The sequence below is a fragment of the Vanellus vanellus genome (assembly GCF_965231255.1).
Source record: "Vanellus vanellus genome assembly, chromosome: 4".
NCBI lineage: Eukaryota > Metazoa > Chordata > Aves > Charadriiformes > Charadriidae > Vanellus > Vanellus vanellus.
The window spans coordinates 60,938,874-60,952,077 of NC_138909.1; the positions used below are offsets into that span (position 1 = coordinate 60,938,874).

Here is a 13,204-nt window from a genome sequence, read left to right on the forward strand (position 1 = left end):
TTCCTTTTTTTTTTTTTCCATTAAGACTGTAGCAAGAAAATCCTTGCGTTTTATGTTAATTCAAAGTGCCTCCAGTGAGGATAATTCAAATGATGTCACTGTGACCAATAAGATTAAAACCAGATGAATTAGAGCATCTATAAATAGAACATTCCTACCTTCTGCATTTTCTTCTTTCAGCTTCCACAAAGTTTTAGACTGGCTTGATTTCCTTTGTATGCTTCATTACAAGATCTTCCAGACCTTTTCACAGCTATTCCTTCAGACAAATCTTTTCCTTACGGGACTGATGCTTGCTTTACAAAGCAAGTTCTCTGTGGCTTTTATTCATGCCCTCTTTTTAAACAGGTACAGTTTCCATAGTCTATAAAACACATTAGCTATACAATATGAGAAAACCAGGGTAGAATTCTGGGGCCACAGTAGTCTATTTTGTACTGAACATGCTATATAAGTGGATATACTCCATTGAAAAATACTGGCTTTATTTTAATTAACAATGTAGAACTGCAGTGATTCGGGGCTGTATGCCTCTTCTGCAGTCTAGGAATGTGGGGTTTTTGCTGTTCTGCTTTGTGTTTGGGTGTGTAACTCACTGCCAACCATGCAGGCTTCCTCAAGGACAACCTTAGTTCTGTGAAAAAGTACAAAGGACAATTTGATTTTTCTTATGTTTCTGATGCCAGGTCTAATTTTCCAGAATGCTAGCATAACAATGTTCTAGGAGAACAAAAAATACTGAAAAGATTCAGGGCTAGACAATTGTTTAAGGGGAGACATTGTACAGAGGGAACTCTCAGGATACATACATTCCTCATTGTACTGAGTTTATTCCTAGTATTATTTCTGCATGGCTTCTCAGAAGAACTGTTTTCTATATTTTAAAAAATAAATCAGTATTCCAACTTGACCTCAACAGAGAAAGTATGCCTTGGACATTTTTCTCTTTAATGTTTTGTTTACAGAAGTTGAATAGTCTGCCTTGTTCTAGCTCAAGGATGTCAGCAATTACTTTGTTGTCATTGCAGCAACTCATGTACTTCCTGTTATGAACATGAGTCAGTGTTCCACTGGATAAGGTCAGAAATCTGGAAATTTTACAGGATTGACTGCTGTAGAATAACTCTAAATCCATTAATCTTAAAAGAAAACTGACATTGATTTCAGTACTTTTGGCATGCAGTGCCTTTGAATATTTGAGAGCAAACCACCTGTTTAAGGTCTTGCACTTCTTCAGAGCTGCTCTCGTTCTGACCCTAGTAGAAGTCATTTACTGCAGCTGTGTTATTTGATATTTCAGTTCATCTACTTTATTAACAGCTTTGCTTTGGGAATTCAACATAGTTTCCGTATCTTCTGTGGTATAAAAATTTACATTTCAAATAGCATAAATAACTTGCGGAATTTCCAGTGTGAGTGTCTACTAACAAGGGAAACACTTCAGAATGACATTAATGAGCAACTTACCTGCTTTTTGCAGGATTTCCTTCTCTTGAATTGTATTTCTCTCTTTGACTACACTTAGATCTTCCTCCACTCTTTTCACTATACCTTTTGATTCCAGAATTTCTTGTTGTGTTCCTGTAAGCTACACTTCCAAATCCTAAAATATGTAGGACATTACTTCTACTTTTATTACATATGTTCTTTTTTTTTGTCACCTGAATCTGGTTATTTTCTCTCTTAGTGTAGTTCCATGATAGAAATCTTTCACCTACAGAGCTGGTTTAATTGTGTTTTTTGCTCTTCCATACCCTTAAACTGTCTCTGCTGCCAGAATATTTGTTATGTGGAGTCATTCCCTGAGATATAGTAGGCATCATTGTAAAGTGAACACTCATCAAAAGTTACCATCTCAAAGATGTATGACATTATCCTAAACTTGGAACAGGATATACGTCCATTAATTTCACGACAACTTATGCTAAAAGGTAATGAATATTAGTTTTGATTTTTTTTCCAGTTGCTGAAGTACAATAGTTTGTAACATAATCCATAATACAGATGCCTGAAAAGAGAAAAATCAGCTCCTACAGACTTTGCTGGGAATTATCTGTCCATAACCAAGGGCAAAAATTTGAACCATATTTCATGTTCTATTTCTGGATGTTCTAGTCTCAGACTCCGGATGTCTAACACAATACTGCAATATTCACTCAGACAAAATTGCCGTTTGTTCCTATATGAATGTTGAGTAAAACCTCATGGGTTAAAACTAACTTGCATTTAACACTCTCTGTAGTTGAAAACTTAAAGGTAAGCTTGTTCCTCTGGCATACGCCAAAATTCTTCCAAAACTAGCCTGAACGGATCAGACTTAATGACTTGCCATCCTTTGTATTCTCTCTTCCACAGTAATAGTAATAATAAACATGCACTAATGTGATGCCTTTCATCTACAAAGGTCTCAAACCTCCTGGCATACACTAAGGAGAAAACAGAAAATTCATCTTGCTTAAACATCAGTCCTTTTATCTTTCAAGCCTTACAACAGTTTTTCTTGCTAGTATTTACTTATGATCAGAGGTATTACTGATTAAAGAAATGTTTCTGTTTCCCAGTCTGCCATTGTCCCCAGGATTAGAAAAAAAATGCAGTATTTAATGGCATCAGAAATAGACAATTTAGAAAGGAGAAACTTCTACTTCCTTATTTAAACTGGAAAGAAACAGAAAGTAACAGTGTGTCTGTTTTCCTTCTTCCCGATTTATCCTAGTCTAAGGCTATCGCATAAAGATTCAAGGCAGTATGCTCTGGTGGTACGTAAATCGGCCTCATTCCATAGACTTAGAGGATCTGAAATATAAAAACTGAGCATACATCCCTCAGAAAATATTTCAGTTTTATCCAGCTGATACTGAATTTAGAAATTAAATTGCTAATGACACCACCTTTTTATTTCCAGTTCCTATCATGTTTCACATTATTTATTCCTAAAAGACTGCATTTCTTATACGATAAATCAGAACAGTAAACCACATGCATAAATTTTCACATTTCCATTCTTCATTTCTCCTGAATGTTACTTCAAGCACCCACAAGAAATCAGGATCGTACTTTCCCTCTTCCCCACTACCACTTCAAACTTTTACAGAGCCAGGACACTTTTCCTTACTGAAACAGATATTATGGATTTCCCTGACACAATTTTTTTTTAAATAAAAAAGGTCTTACCTACATCTCTGCCATTCATTATATCCTCTCAACTTTTCTGCAGAAGACAGAGGTTCTGCTACAGATCTACACACTAAGAGAATGGAGTCTGAATAATGCTGGGGAAGGTGTATTCAATTCACCCTCTGGTCTCATGAAAACAAAAAGGCAGTGACTGAATTGAAGGCTGAACTCCCTCAAAGAACATCCTCAAAGAAGAGGCACCATCAGCAAAATGATACTGACAGGCAAGATGTGAGGGCAGATCGTGTCTTGGAGGTCAGAGTTGTCTTGGAGGAACACAGCTGACTGGGGTGACCCTGCTCTCTACAGGATTCTGGGGTTCTCTGACTCTAAAAGAGACAAATCTTCTTTCACATCAGGAAACAATTATTGTTATTCTGAAATACTCCAAGCCTAGACCTTCAAAGTGTTTTCTTATCTAAAATGCAAGATTGCTGTCATAGGGCTGGAGACAGGTCTGGTAGGTGAGTTTATGTGATGGGAAGGACCAATAGTATGAAAAGGAAGTGGAACTGTTGAGCACAGAGCATGGCTGGGTGCTTCGGCTTCAGCACAGTTCATCAGTGTCTGTCCCACACCCTGACCTTATGTACCAAATGCAGCTGGTTGGCAGACTGCCTATGATGTACCGACCTCTGAAACTGCATCTAACAGGATACAATTAAACAAGGGTTGCAGAGTTGTGCTGCATATATACGTATGAAATCTGCATGGCCAGGGTAGACAGGCAAAGTGTGAGGTGAGAACTAATGGTGAAAGTCTCATGGCTCAGCACATAGAACTTCACAGTTGTAAAGGACACTTCATTAAATGTCACTTGTTACAAGTCACTGTTGCAAGAGTCACAATACAAAGCATTTGATTCCTAACCTGCCAGGTCAGGTCTCTTATCTAACCCTGTTCATATCCATGCACTGAGCTGTTGGTAACCACAAGGGAAAAGGAGAATGTACTCTATAAATACTCATTGCTACATTACTGCCTGCTTGCTGTTCTCTTCACATCTCTGGGCAGGAAAGGTAAAGCTCTGTTCAGTCAACAGACAAATTTTACCTCACTCCTTCCTCAGGGAATACAAAGTCTAGTGTTCAAAGAGTTCTAATGAGTTACTAATCATCTTAACTCTAAAACTCTCAGTGCTATATCCCTCCTACTTCTCTTCTAAGTCTCTAAAACTGCTTTAGTGCTTACAAAGCATTTGACTCAATATGATATTTAAAAGACCCCTCCTCTCTCAAATTTTGAAGAATTGATAATTTGCCCTTTTATAGGCAGAGATAGGGATCACAGTTTCATACTCTACCTGTATTCTCTCCTTCAGCTTCTGGGAATGCTTCTTCCTCTCATTTATCTTTTGGCTTTTCTCCTCTAGGTCCGCCTCCAGTGTCTTTACCTGCTGCAGCAAAAAACTTTCCTCACCCTCTGAGCTCTTCCTTTGCTCCTTTTCTCTTTGCTGACAACTCTTCTTTGTTTCTATCACAGATTGCTGCGTAGCCTTTTCCAAAGTCTCTTTTTCTCTCTCATAAGAAGCTTGCAGTTTGCTTGTTGCTCTCTTCTCACTCTTCAGGTTTTCCATCTCATTCACTAGAGCTTGTCCTTCCACACTGTATTTTTCATCTAAATTTACTTTTTTATCTAAATTTTCTCTCCTAGATGCTTTGCATTCATTTAGCAGTCCATCAGACTTGTGATTTAAATATAGAAGCTTTTCAAAGTCTGCATTGGTATCTACCGTGCCTGTAGAAAGGATTGCTTGTGCTTGTTTTGCTTCTGTTGTCGGCTTCTTCTCTTCAACTTGCTTCTTGCACAATGTTAACTCTGCCAAGGCTTCTTCCTTTAGTCTCTTGTGTTGTTCTATGGCAATTTCAAGGGCCTGAATACGTTTCCTCAGCAAGTGTTCTTCTTCAACTTTGCTTTTACACTGGAGAATTTTTTCCCTTGTCTCAGCAAGAATGTGCTGAATTTCTTCTTCATGGGCCTCTCTCAGAGCCTGTATACTAGCTTCATGTTCATCATTCTTAGTGTTCAGGGCATATATCACCTATTGAACAAGAAAAATAATAGGAAATTAAATTTTTGGTGAATGGTAGTCATGAATTCAGTTACTATATTTATCAAGGTGTTAAATGCGGAAAAAAAATCACTGCTACGGTTTAATATTTCCTTGTTGTTTCTTTGTGTTGTTTTTTTCACTAGGAACACAAGGAACAATTATAAACTGCAAAACCTTATTGGGAAGAAAGATAATACTGTGAGAAAACTTTTTTTTTTTCCACTTTTTTCCAGAAATTTCCTTTTTTTATTCTTAGCAAGTTGTCACTTAATGACCCTAGTTTGATATCTAATATAAGGAATGAAATATGGCCCCTTCCCCAGCTAACTGACTCTGTGCTTGTAGTCCAATTCACCTAGCCTTCAGTGCAGGAGGACTGCCTGCCATGTTGCCTTTAGCATTAGCAAGTGCTGGAGACCAGTAGTAGCAAATCTGTAGAGCGAAACCTGAAGTCCTGACAACCAGTTTACGTGGACCAAAATCACTCTATGACGTAAATTAAAGGAAAGTATGTAAGGAGGATTCAATTTTGCACTCCTGTCTCAAACTAAAACAGCCCTGAAGATGCACTCCTGGAAGCCTTATGCCTGGCAAGTTGGGTTGGTCAGCATTTCAAGAGAGATACTACTCAACTGCAAGCAACTTTTGGCTTGATTCTGAGAAGTGTTCAGCCAATGTTTATTTTTCCTCATTTCAGTAACAACTATAAATCTCAGGAACCAGGTTTTAGCAGATTCAAGTGAGCCTCTGATGACAATAAGCAATTTTTTCAAACAATTGATTTAAACCTTTTGATGTTTTATGATCTTCTACAGAATAATAATTCTCGTGACTATAAGACAAATTATCACCCCAAGCAGACTTCATCCCTTACCCGTGACATACACCAAAGACCTCTCACAGAAGCTGTTGTACAAGTACTCTACTATTGTTTTGAAAAGAAAATGCTATTAGAAGCCCATAGTAGACTGAAATGAAGATTTCATTGTCAAAACTGGTAAATGTACACATTAAGCTTACAAGACAGTTACATATAATTGCAAAACATGGTAACTGCCTTGAAGAGACTGCCTTGAAGAGACACATGCTTGTATTTTCAGGCCCCCATTAGGACACATTGGGGCTGATCCAGTTACTACTGGACATAGTTATCTAACTCAAGGAGAACAACATATTCTGTATTAATATGTGTGGAGATTTTCTACTTGTTTTGTTGTTTACGTGTTTTTTTTTTTGTTTTTTTTTTTTTTTTTTTTTTTTTTTTTTAGAGAAGCTATTGCTCTACACAACTAGGTTTGGAATTTGTATACAAGTTACAACAGATACTTGCAGTCTGACCTGAGCCCATAGAGGTTAATCAAAAGATTCCTAGACAACGTTTGAGAAAATAATAGTCTTAAGTACATAAATAAATACAGAAGTAAGGTCATAACTAATTATTTAATTATACTAGAATTTTGGCCATGTAATCTTTAATCCTTCCTCAGGAAAAGCCTCAATTGAGAGACCAATAGGTGTCTTGACCACTGTAAGTGTCAGAAGTCTGTAGTCCATGTTGTATAAGACCAGAAGATATCTCCAGAATTACCAAGTTTGCTTAGCTATGTCTAACCATTTTTTGTGCTATCTGTATATGAATTACATATTGCATTTCAGTCATCCATAAATGAAAGCAAAACACACAAATACATCTTGTGTGTAGTAAATTTTCTCCCTGGCAGTAATGAATTAAGTACAGAAATCTTAAAAAGTCACCAATGCAAAATGTGGTCTGGATACATTTCTGGATAAATATATGACAAAAGAGGGTAACAGAATAATATTCCAGAAGACAAGCAGGCAGGAAGTCATTGTCTACATTTAGATAAGTATATTTTTCAGCCTTAGATTACATGCTGTTAATTCTTCTCTGTTATTTTTAACCATTTTTCCTTTGAAACAGAAATAGTTGAAGGATACCAAGCAGATTCCTTCTCCCCACTAACTAAAATAATTCTAATCATTCTGTGAACCTTTCTTAACTGTTCAGGAGACAGACATAAAATCTACAAGTTTAAGTTTGCCCACGGGTTTAGAATTACCAGTAGTTTGTGCAACTCTCCAATTAACTAGGTCAGATGTCGATGATCACATTTCTGCGTTTCATTCTGCCGGCAAAAGAGAGATGAACATCCAACCTTTGTGACTCAAAGACCCACTCTTAATGACTAATTTACCTAGTAAATCAGCACTGCCTGTCTCATACTATGTTGTGTTCAGGCTGACAGTGGAATTTCGGTTCCTCTAAAGTCTGACTTCTTCATAGAGATTTCCCAAATTCCACTGAGCATTACACCATCACCAACATCTTGAGCAAGCTATCTAAAAGAATGGAAGAAACTGGCTTCCCTGCTCTATTATTCCTATGCTTCTGTTCAATAGTGGCTAGAATCACAATGAAAAATTTTGACTTGAAAATGCACGCCCTTAAATTTAATCTTCAAGCTTGAGTGCTGAAACTGATTCCTCAGTATCTTAACCTTCTTAAGAGATTTAATTTTTAGAGGGCTGCTGCTCCTGTACTTTATGAAATTTAAGCCCCTCACACATGCCTTTCACCCCCTACCGAATATAGCTACTATATTCCTATTCCAGATACTTCATTTAAAAAAAATGGAGTTATGTGATACCAATCTGGGACTTTATGTGCTGGAAGGAAAAATACTGAAAAATTATTTCAGCATCTGTACTTTGCAAGTGTACGTACTGCTGGCTAATGTGGTATAAACCGCTTAACAGTTGTTAATAAACAGCTTTTTAAAAGCAGCTGTAAAATTGATCAGTTTGACAATACAGATAGAATGGCTTTAAAATGAAAAGAGCACTGCATTACTCTGAGTTACAGGCATAATACCAATGGCTACCGCCTCCGTACAGTTCTCCAAAATGGAATGTATTGGGAAACATTGTACCAATTTTACAGCAACTGAGAGTTATATGACAGATTGGTAAAAAAACACTATTCATAGAATCATAGAGTGGTTTAGGTTGGAAAGGACCTTAAAGATCATCTAGTTCCAACCCCTCTGCCACGGACAGGGATACCTCCCACTAGACCAAGCTGCTCAAAGCCCCATCCAACCTGGCCTTAAACACTTACAGGGATGGGGCATCCACAACTTCCCTGGTCAATTTGTTCCAGTGTCTCACCACCTAAGACTGAAATTTTTTTTCCTAATATCTAATCTAAATCTACCCTCTTCCAGGTTGAAGTCATTACCTCTCATCCTATCACTACATACCCTTGTAAAAAGTCCTTCTCTAGCCTTCTTGTAGGCACGCTTCAGATACTGAAAGGCTGCTATAGGATCTCCCCAGAGCCTTCTCTTCTCCAGGCTGAACAACCTCAACTCTCTCAGCCTGTCTTCATAGCCTGTCACTTATAAAACAACATAAATACTTTTTTTCAAGCCTTTCACTGTCAGCAAATTATTAAAAATATTTTTCCAAAAGTCCCCAAACCTCAAACTTCTATCTATCCATAGTAGATCTTACATTCTTAAAATTTGAACTTATTCCCCTTTTTCCTACATGTACCATGTATTACAGTCAGTCCAAAAATACACTGAGACACTAAAATGTATCAAGATATTATAAGCATAAAATGTCTACAGGTTTCTAATATCTTTTGGCATGTTTTTTGCCTCTTTCTGCTTCTCCCTTTGTTTTTTTTTTTTCCCCTTTTAGTTTAATTTTTATACAAGGAAATCCCATGGGCACATTTATTCATTCCCATTTTTTACTTTTTTATTTTTCTGCTTAGTGTGGTACAATACTGAACATACGAAACTCTAATTTAGTGGCCTATGTATTGCACTTGATCTCTCAAGTGCAATCGAACATAAAATTAGCCCTGGCCTAAATTTGACTAAAAAAAACATCCAGCTGTCCCTCATTTATCATGTCTCCTTCTCCTTTATTATGTTTCCCTTTCCAATACAGGTGTCTAAATCCGGTAATAGAAGTGAATTGCTTCAGGTTTTTGACTGTTTTTTTGTTACTGTTTCTTCTGCATAGCAAACTTCCCCGCTCTTCCTTCCTCTATAGAGCTAAGACAGAGTCCCATACAGAGGGAAGAACCAAGTTTTAATCCCCAAAGGCCAAAATGGATTATTTTTCTTTATTTCTCTATTCTCTGGTGTTTCTTTCCATCCTGCACTAATATTTCACTTCATATTGTGTTCATTTCTGTATACCTACTTCATCTTGTTTTACCAACACTTTACAAACCAAAACAGATATTGGGCATACAGCTACCGTGCACATCTGCTTTGATGCAGGATTTTGGAAAAACAAGCTTTTTTCCAAACTGAATGCAGGTGTTTTTTTTTTTTTTTTTTTCTTTCATCTACATTCCTTTTTTCTTTCCATCTTGTTTAGGTGTTTATGATTCCTTTTGAATTAGTATCATCTGTTAATTTTAATATGTTGTTTATTTTTACTTCCAGATCATTATGTGAAATACTTCAAGCTCTAACCCAGATCTTTGTAGCATCTGCCTCCCTACAATATGCTACAAACCTTTTGTTTACAGTTCCTGATCCATATTGTATCTTATTTCCCAAAACCCTTTACTCCATAACTTTGAAATAATTTTTCAAAACTTAAATATCAAAAGCACTATTATTTTTCGTAGATTTTGTATGCAATTGAAAACTAGAATGAATAAAGTCAGTCAGCATGACATTTACATTAAACATATTTCTTTTTCTTTGTTCTCCCTGAAGTGAATCAAATTCATCCTAAGCGTATTTATCAGGTTAAGCTGTATGCAAATGCCATCAGAGAGGATCACATTATCTTTCAGTAAAAGTTAAATTAGGTAAAATTTCTGTCTATTAAAACGCACATAACCAGATGAAAACACTTTAAAAAATTATGCTTATTCATCGATATAGTAAATCAATATACACACATATGTAGACAAGCAGAAAGGCCAAACTGTTTGATTTCAGAGTCCTTTCTGTTCACCTTTTGTAATCTCTGTCTTGGTGAAATTCTTGCATAACTCCTTAAGATCTTGAATACCATAATAAATACCACATAAATCTTTGGCTTTTACAGTCTTGGATGAGTTAAAATCCACCTTATGAAGCTGTTTCAGATAAATAACATGCAAGAAATAGAAGATTTGTTCAACACAAGCCACATTTATATCTATGCCCTCTGTCTGTCCATTTTAAAGTCACTGTAATCCAAGTGAATTTTTTAGTGCAGAAGTGAAGTCAACAATTCTGTGTCAACAGAAAGACTAAAAAAGGTCTTATTTCCATGTAATTCACTGATAATTTATCTGTTTTTTATTGTGTATCTAAAACTTATAGGAGAACTTGATAGGTTTATATCACAGAAGTTTGATCTCTATTATGCTTAAAAAATATGAGCTAATGCATCTCATGAACCAGATCTAAATGCAGTGATGACAGAATTAGTTTGCCAAATTAGCACTCTAATGTTTCATTAGATTTTTTTAAAGACCTTTAAGGAGGCTAAAATTGCAGATATATGTTCAGTGCTTTCAAAGGGTTGGTTAGGAATCATTTTTTTATGATTCTAGATATTTGTCTGAAACTTTATCCTTCCAAAATATCTTTTAAAATCTTGTTACAGATTATGATAAAACAACATTTTCCAATTTTACTATAAATGCAGTAAACAAACAATTCCATCAAGTAAGTTCTCTCTTGATTCCTGTTTTTCAAAGTACTTCCTTACTTGAAATACAGTAGAATTTGGAAATCTTGCAAATATAAACTGTAGAATCAGTGACTTAATTATAGCCCAGGGTGAAACAGATTTTCCCAACCAAATACATCTTTTTGTGGAGACAAATATTATAATTTATTTAAAACACAATGTTTATTGCAGGTTTTGCCTTCAATGCAAATCTGTGATAAGCACAGATAAAATGAGGCCTCTTTCTTCCTAATCCAGACTAAAGCATTATACAGATTGGATCAAATTCTTACTCCCCTGTAGTTTCCAGGTGAAATTCTGATAGAGGAATTTTTTAAATTTAAAAAGTTTTCTTTATATGTTCCATACACTTTGCTAATTAAGAAAAGAAACCATTGAAACCCTCAGGTATCCATGAATTAATAATACCAGTTTCTACTCCTGCAGGTACAAAAATTTATGTTCTTTGCTGCTGTAAGCAAATTCAACAGTGGGAATGCACGTGAAAGTTTCACAGACCCTCTGCTGCTGCTGCTATGTTGACAAAAGGGTTGTTGCTTTTTTCTTCCCAGTGTATTATGTACACACTTTTAAAGAAGAAAAGCACAGTATTCTAGGAGCTGTGGAGATTTCAGTTGCCTTGCAGTTTTCTCCTCCTAATAATATGCAGTTAATACTCTTATTTTGTTATGACTAAATATAGAATAGTCAGTTTTCAGAATAGAGATCATGAATAGAGTCTCTAGAGCACTGTACAGCTATCCTACTGAACACTTCAATTAAAATTTTGAAAAATAAAAAAAATATCAAGTGATAGTTGACTAAAGGAGTTGCAGAAGAACCTCAGTGAACTAAAAAAAGGTATACTAAAAAGCAACAAAAATAATCAATCATTATGAAAGCTTCCATGCAAGAATTAATACAATAAAGTATGAGTCTCCAACTCTGAAAGAGACACAGCTAAGAAGGGAACATGAGATAACTTTGTTAGAGATTAAAATACTGGGATTTGGGTGTTCACTGGTGTGCGATTTGTGTGAACTCTTACAGTCCATCAACAGAGGTCCATTCAGTAAAGCTGACAGAGCCCTAAGAGCGATTCAGCTCACTGAGGTAGACACTGATGTCCCAACTCACTTGGCTAATCTCAGAGATATGGTGCCATTTAAGATGCTCTAGGCACCTGAAACATCCATACAGGAGTTAACAAATGGCACAGGCTTTGCAAGATAACTATGCTTTTCTGGATCCAGGCAGATTATGCTCAAATCTAAAATGACTAGTTTTAGGTAGCTGATGAAACTGCATTCAATCCCCAATGGTAGGTCTATTAAATTAGTCTCTAGGCTCTACTGATTACATTGGCAGCTTGAACATACAGTACAAATGAAGAAAGCTAAATTAAAGTATCCTTATCTCAGACTGAACCTCATCTGTGCCATCCCTACAGTCAAAAGTATAATGGAGAAGGTAAATACCAAATGATCACTCATTACCTTTTCCAATATATGAACTACAAAACAGCTGGGAGGTGGCAGGTAAACAGAAAACAGTGTATCATGTTATATTCAACTAAGTACAGTCATCCTGTCACAGGGGTCTGTAACAATAAAAGGTCACATGGATTCAGGAAGTGACTGGACAAATTTATTGAATAAAAATCCAGTCAGCGCTGTTAAGTACTAAGACACTTCGGCAGTCTCTGAAAAACTCACACAAATCACTGGAGGCAGGGAGATTAGCTTACACAAGTGCACTAGAGGCATGCCATAGTCTTGTAACTCTCTGGGCACCATAAGAGACAAGCTACTGGCTCAGATGGACCTCAGCATACAATGTTTTTTAAAATATATTTTCCTTTCAGTTTCTCTCCTCCCTTTCAAAGTAGTATCGTAGGAGCCAGAATCAACATATAATTATGTAGCTAAAGGGCTACATAATAATACACATCACGATACCACACTATTACTCATGTACCCATGTAATTTTTACCCAATGGAGCTAGACTGAATACAGTCACTACTCACATTCCCATTTCAGGAAGACACTCTTCTTAAGCACATGCTGCATGCCTCCTGAGATTGCATCAATGATCGTAAAACCAAGACAATTTAGCGAACAGAAAAAGTGGAAACAGTCTGGAAATTTAAACCAGTCTGAATAAACAGAGCAGGTCTCTGAGTAACCTGATCTAGTTGAAAAGGCCCCTGCTCATTGCCGGGGGGTTGGACTAGATGACCTTTAAAGGTCCCTCCCAAC

The 13,204-nt window shown here is 36.4% G+C and overlaps 1 protein-coding gene across 2 annotated transcripts in view; it reads right to left on the reverse strand.

The window, feature by feature from the left end:
* The window catches only part of FAM184B (family with sequence similarity 184 member B), a 45,984-nt gene that overhangs the window by 24,857 nt on the left and 7,923 nt on the right, over positions 1 to 13,204 (reverse strand). For both annotated transcript variants that reach the window (XM_082482142.1, XM_082482141.1), the window contains exon 2: positions 4,481 to 5,218. In XM_082482142.1, coding sequence (XP_082338268.1) covers positions 4,481 to 5,218 — 738 coding nt within the window. The remainder of the gene's footprint in view (positions 1 to 4,480; positions 5,219 to 13,204) is intronic.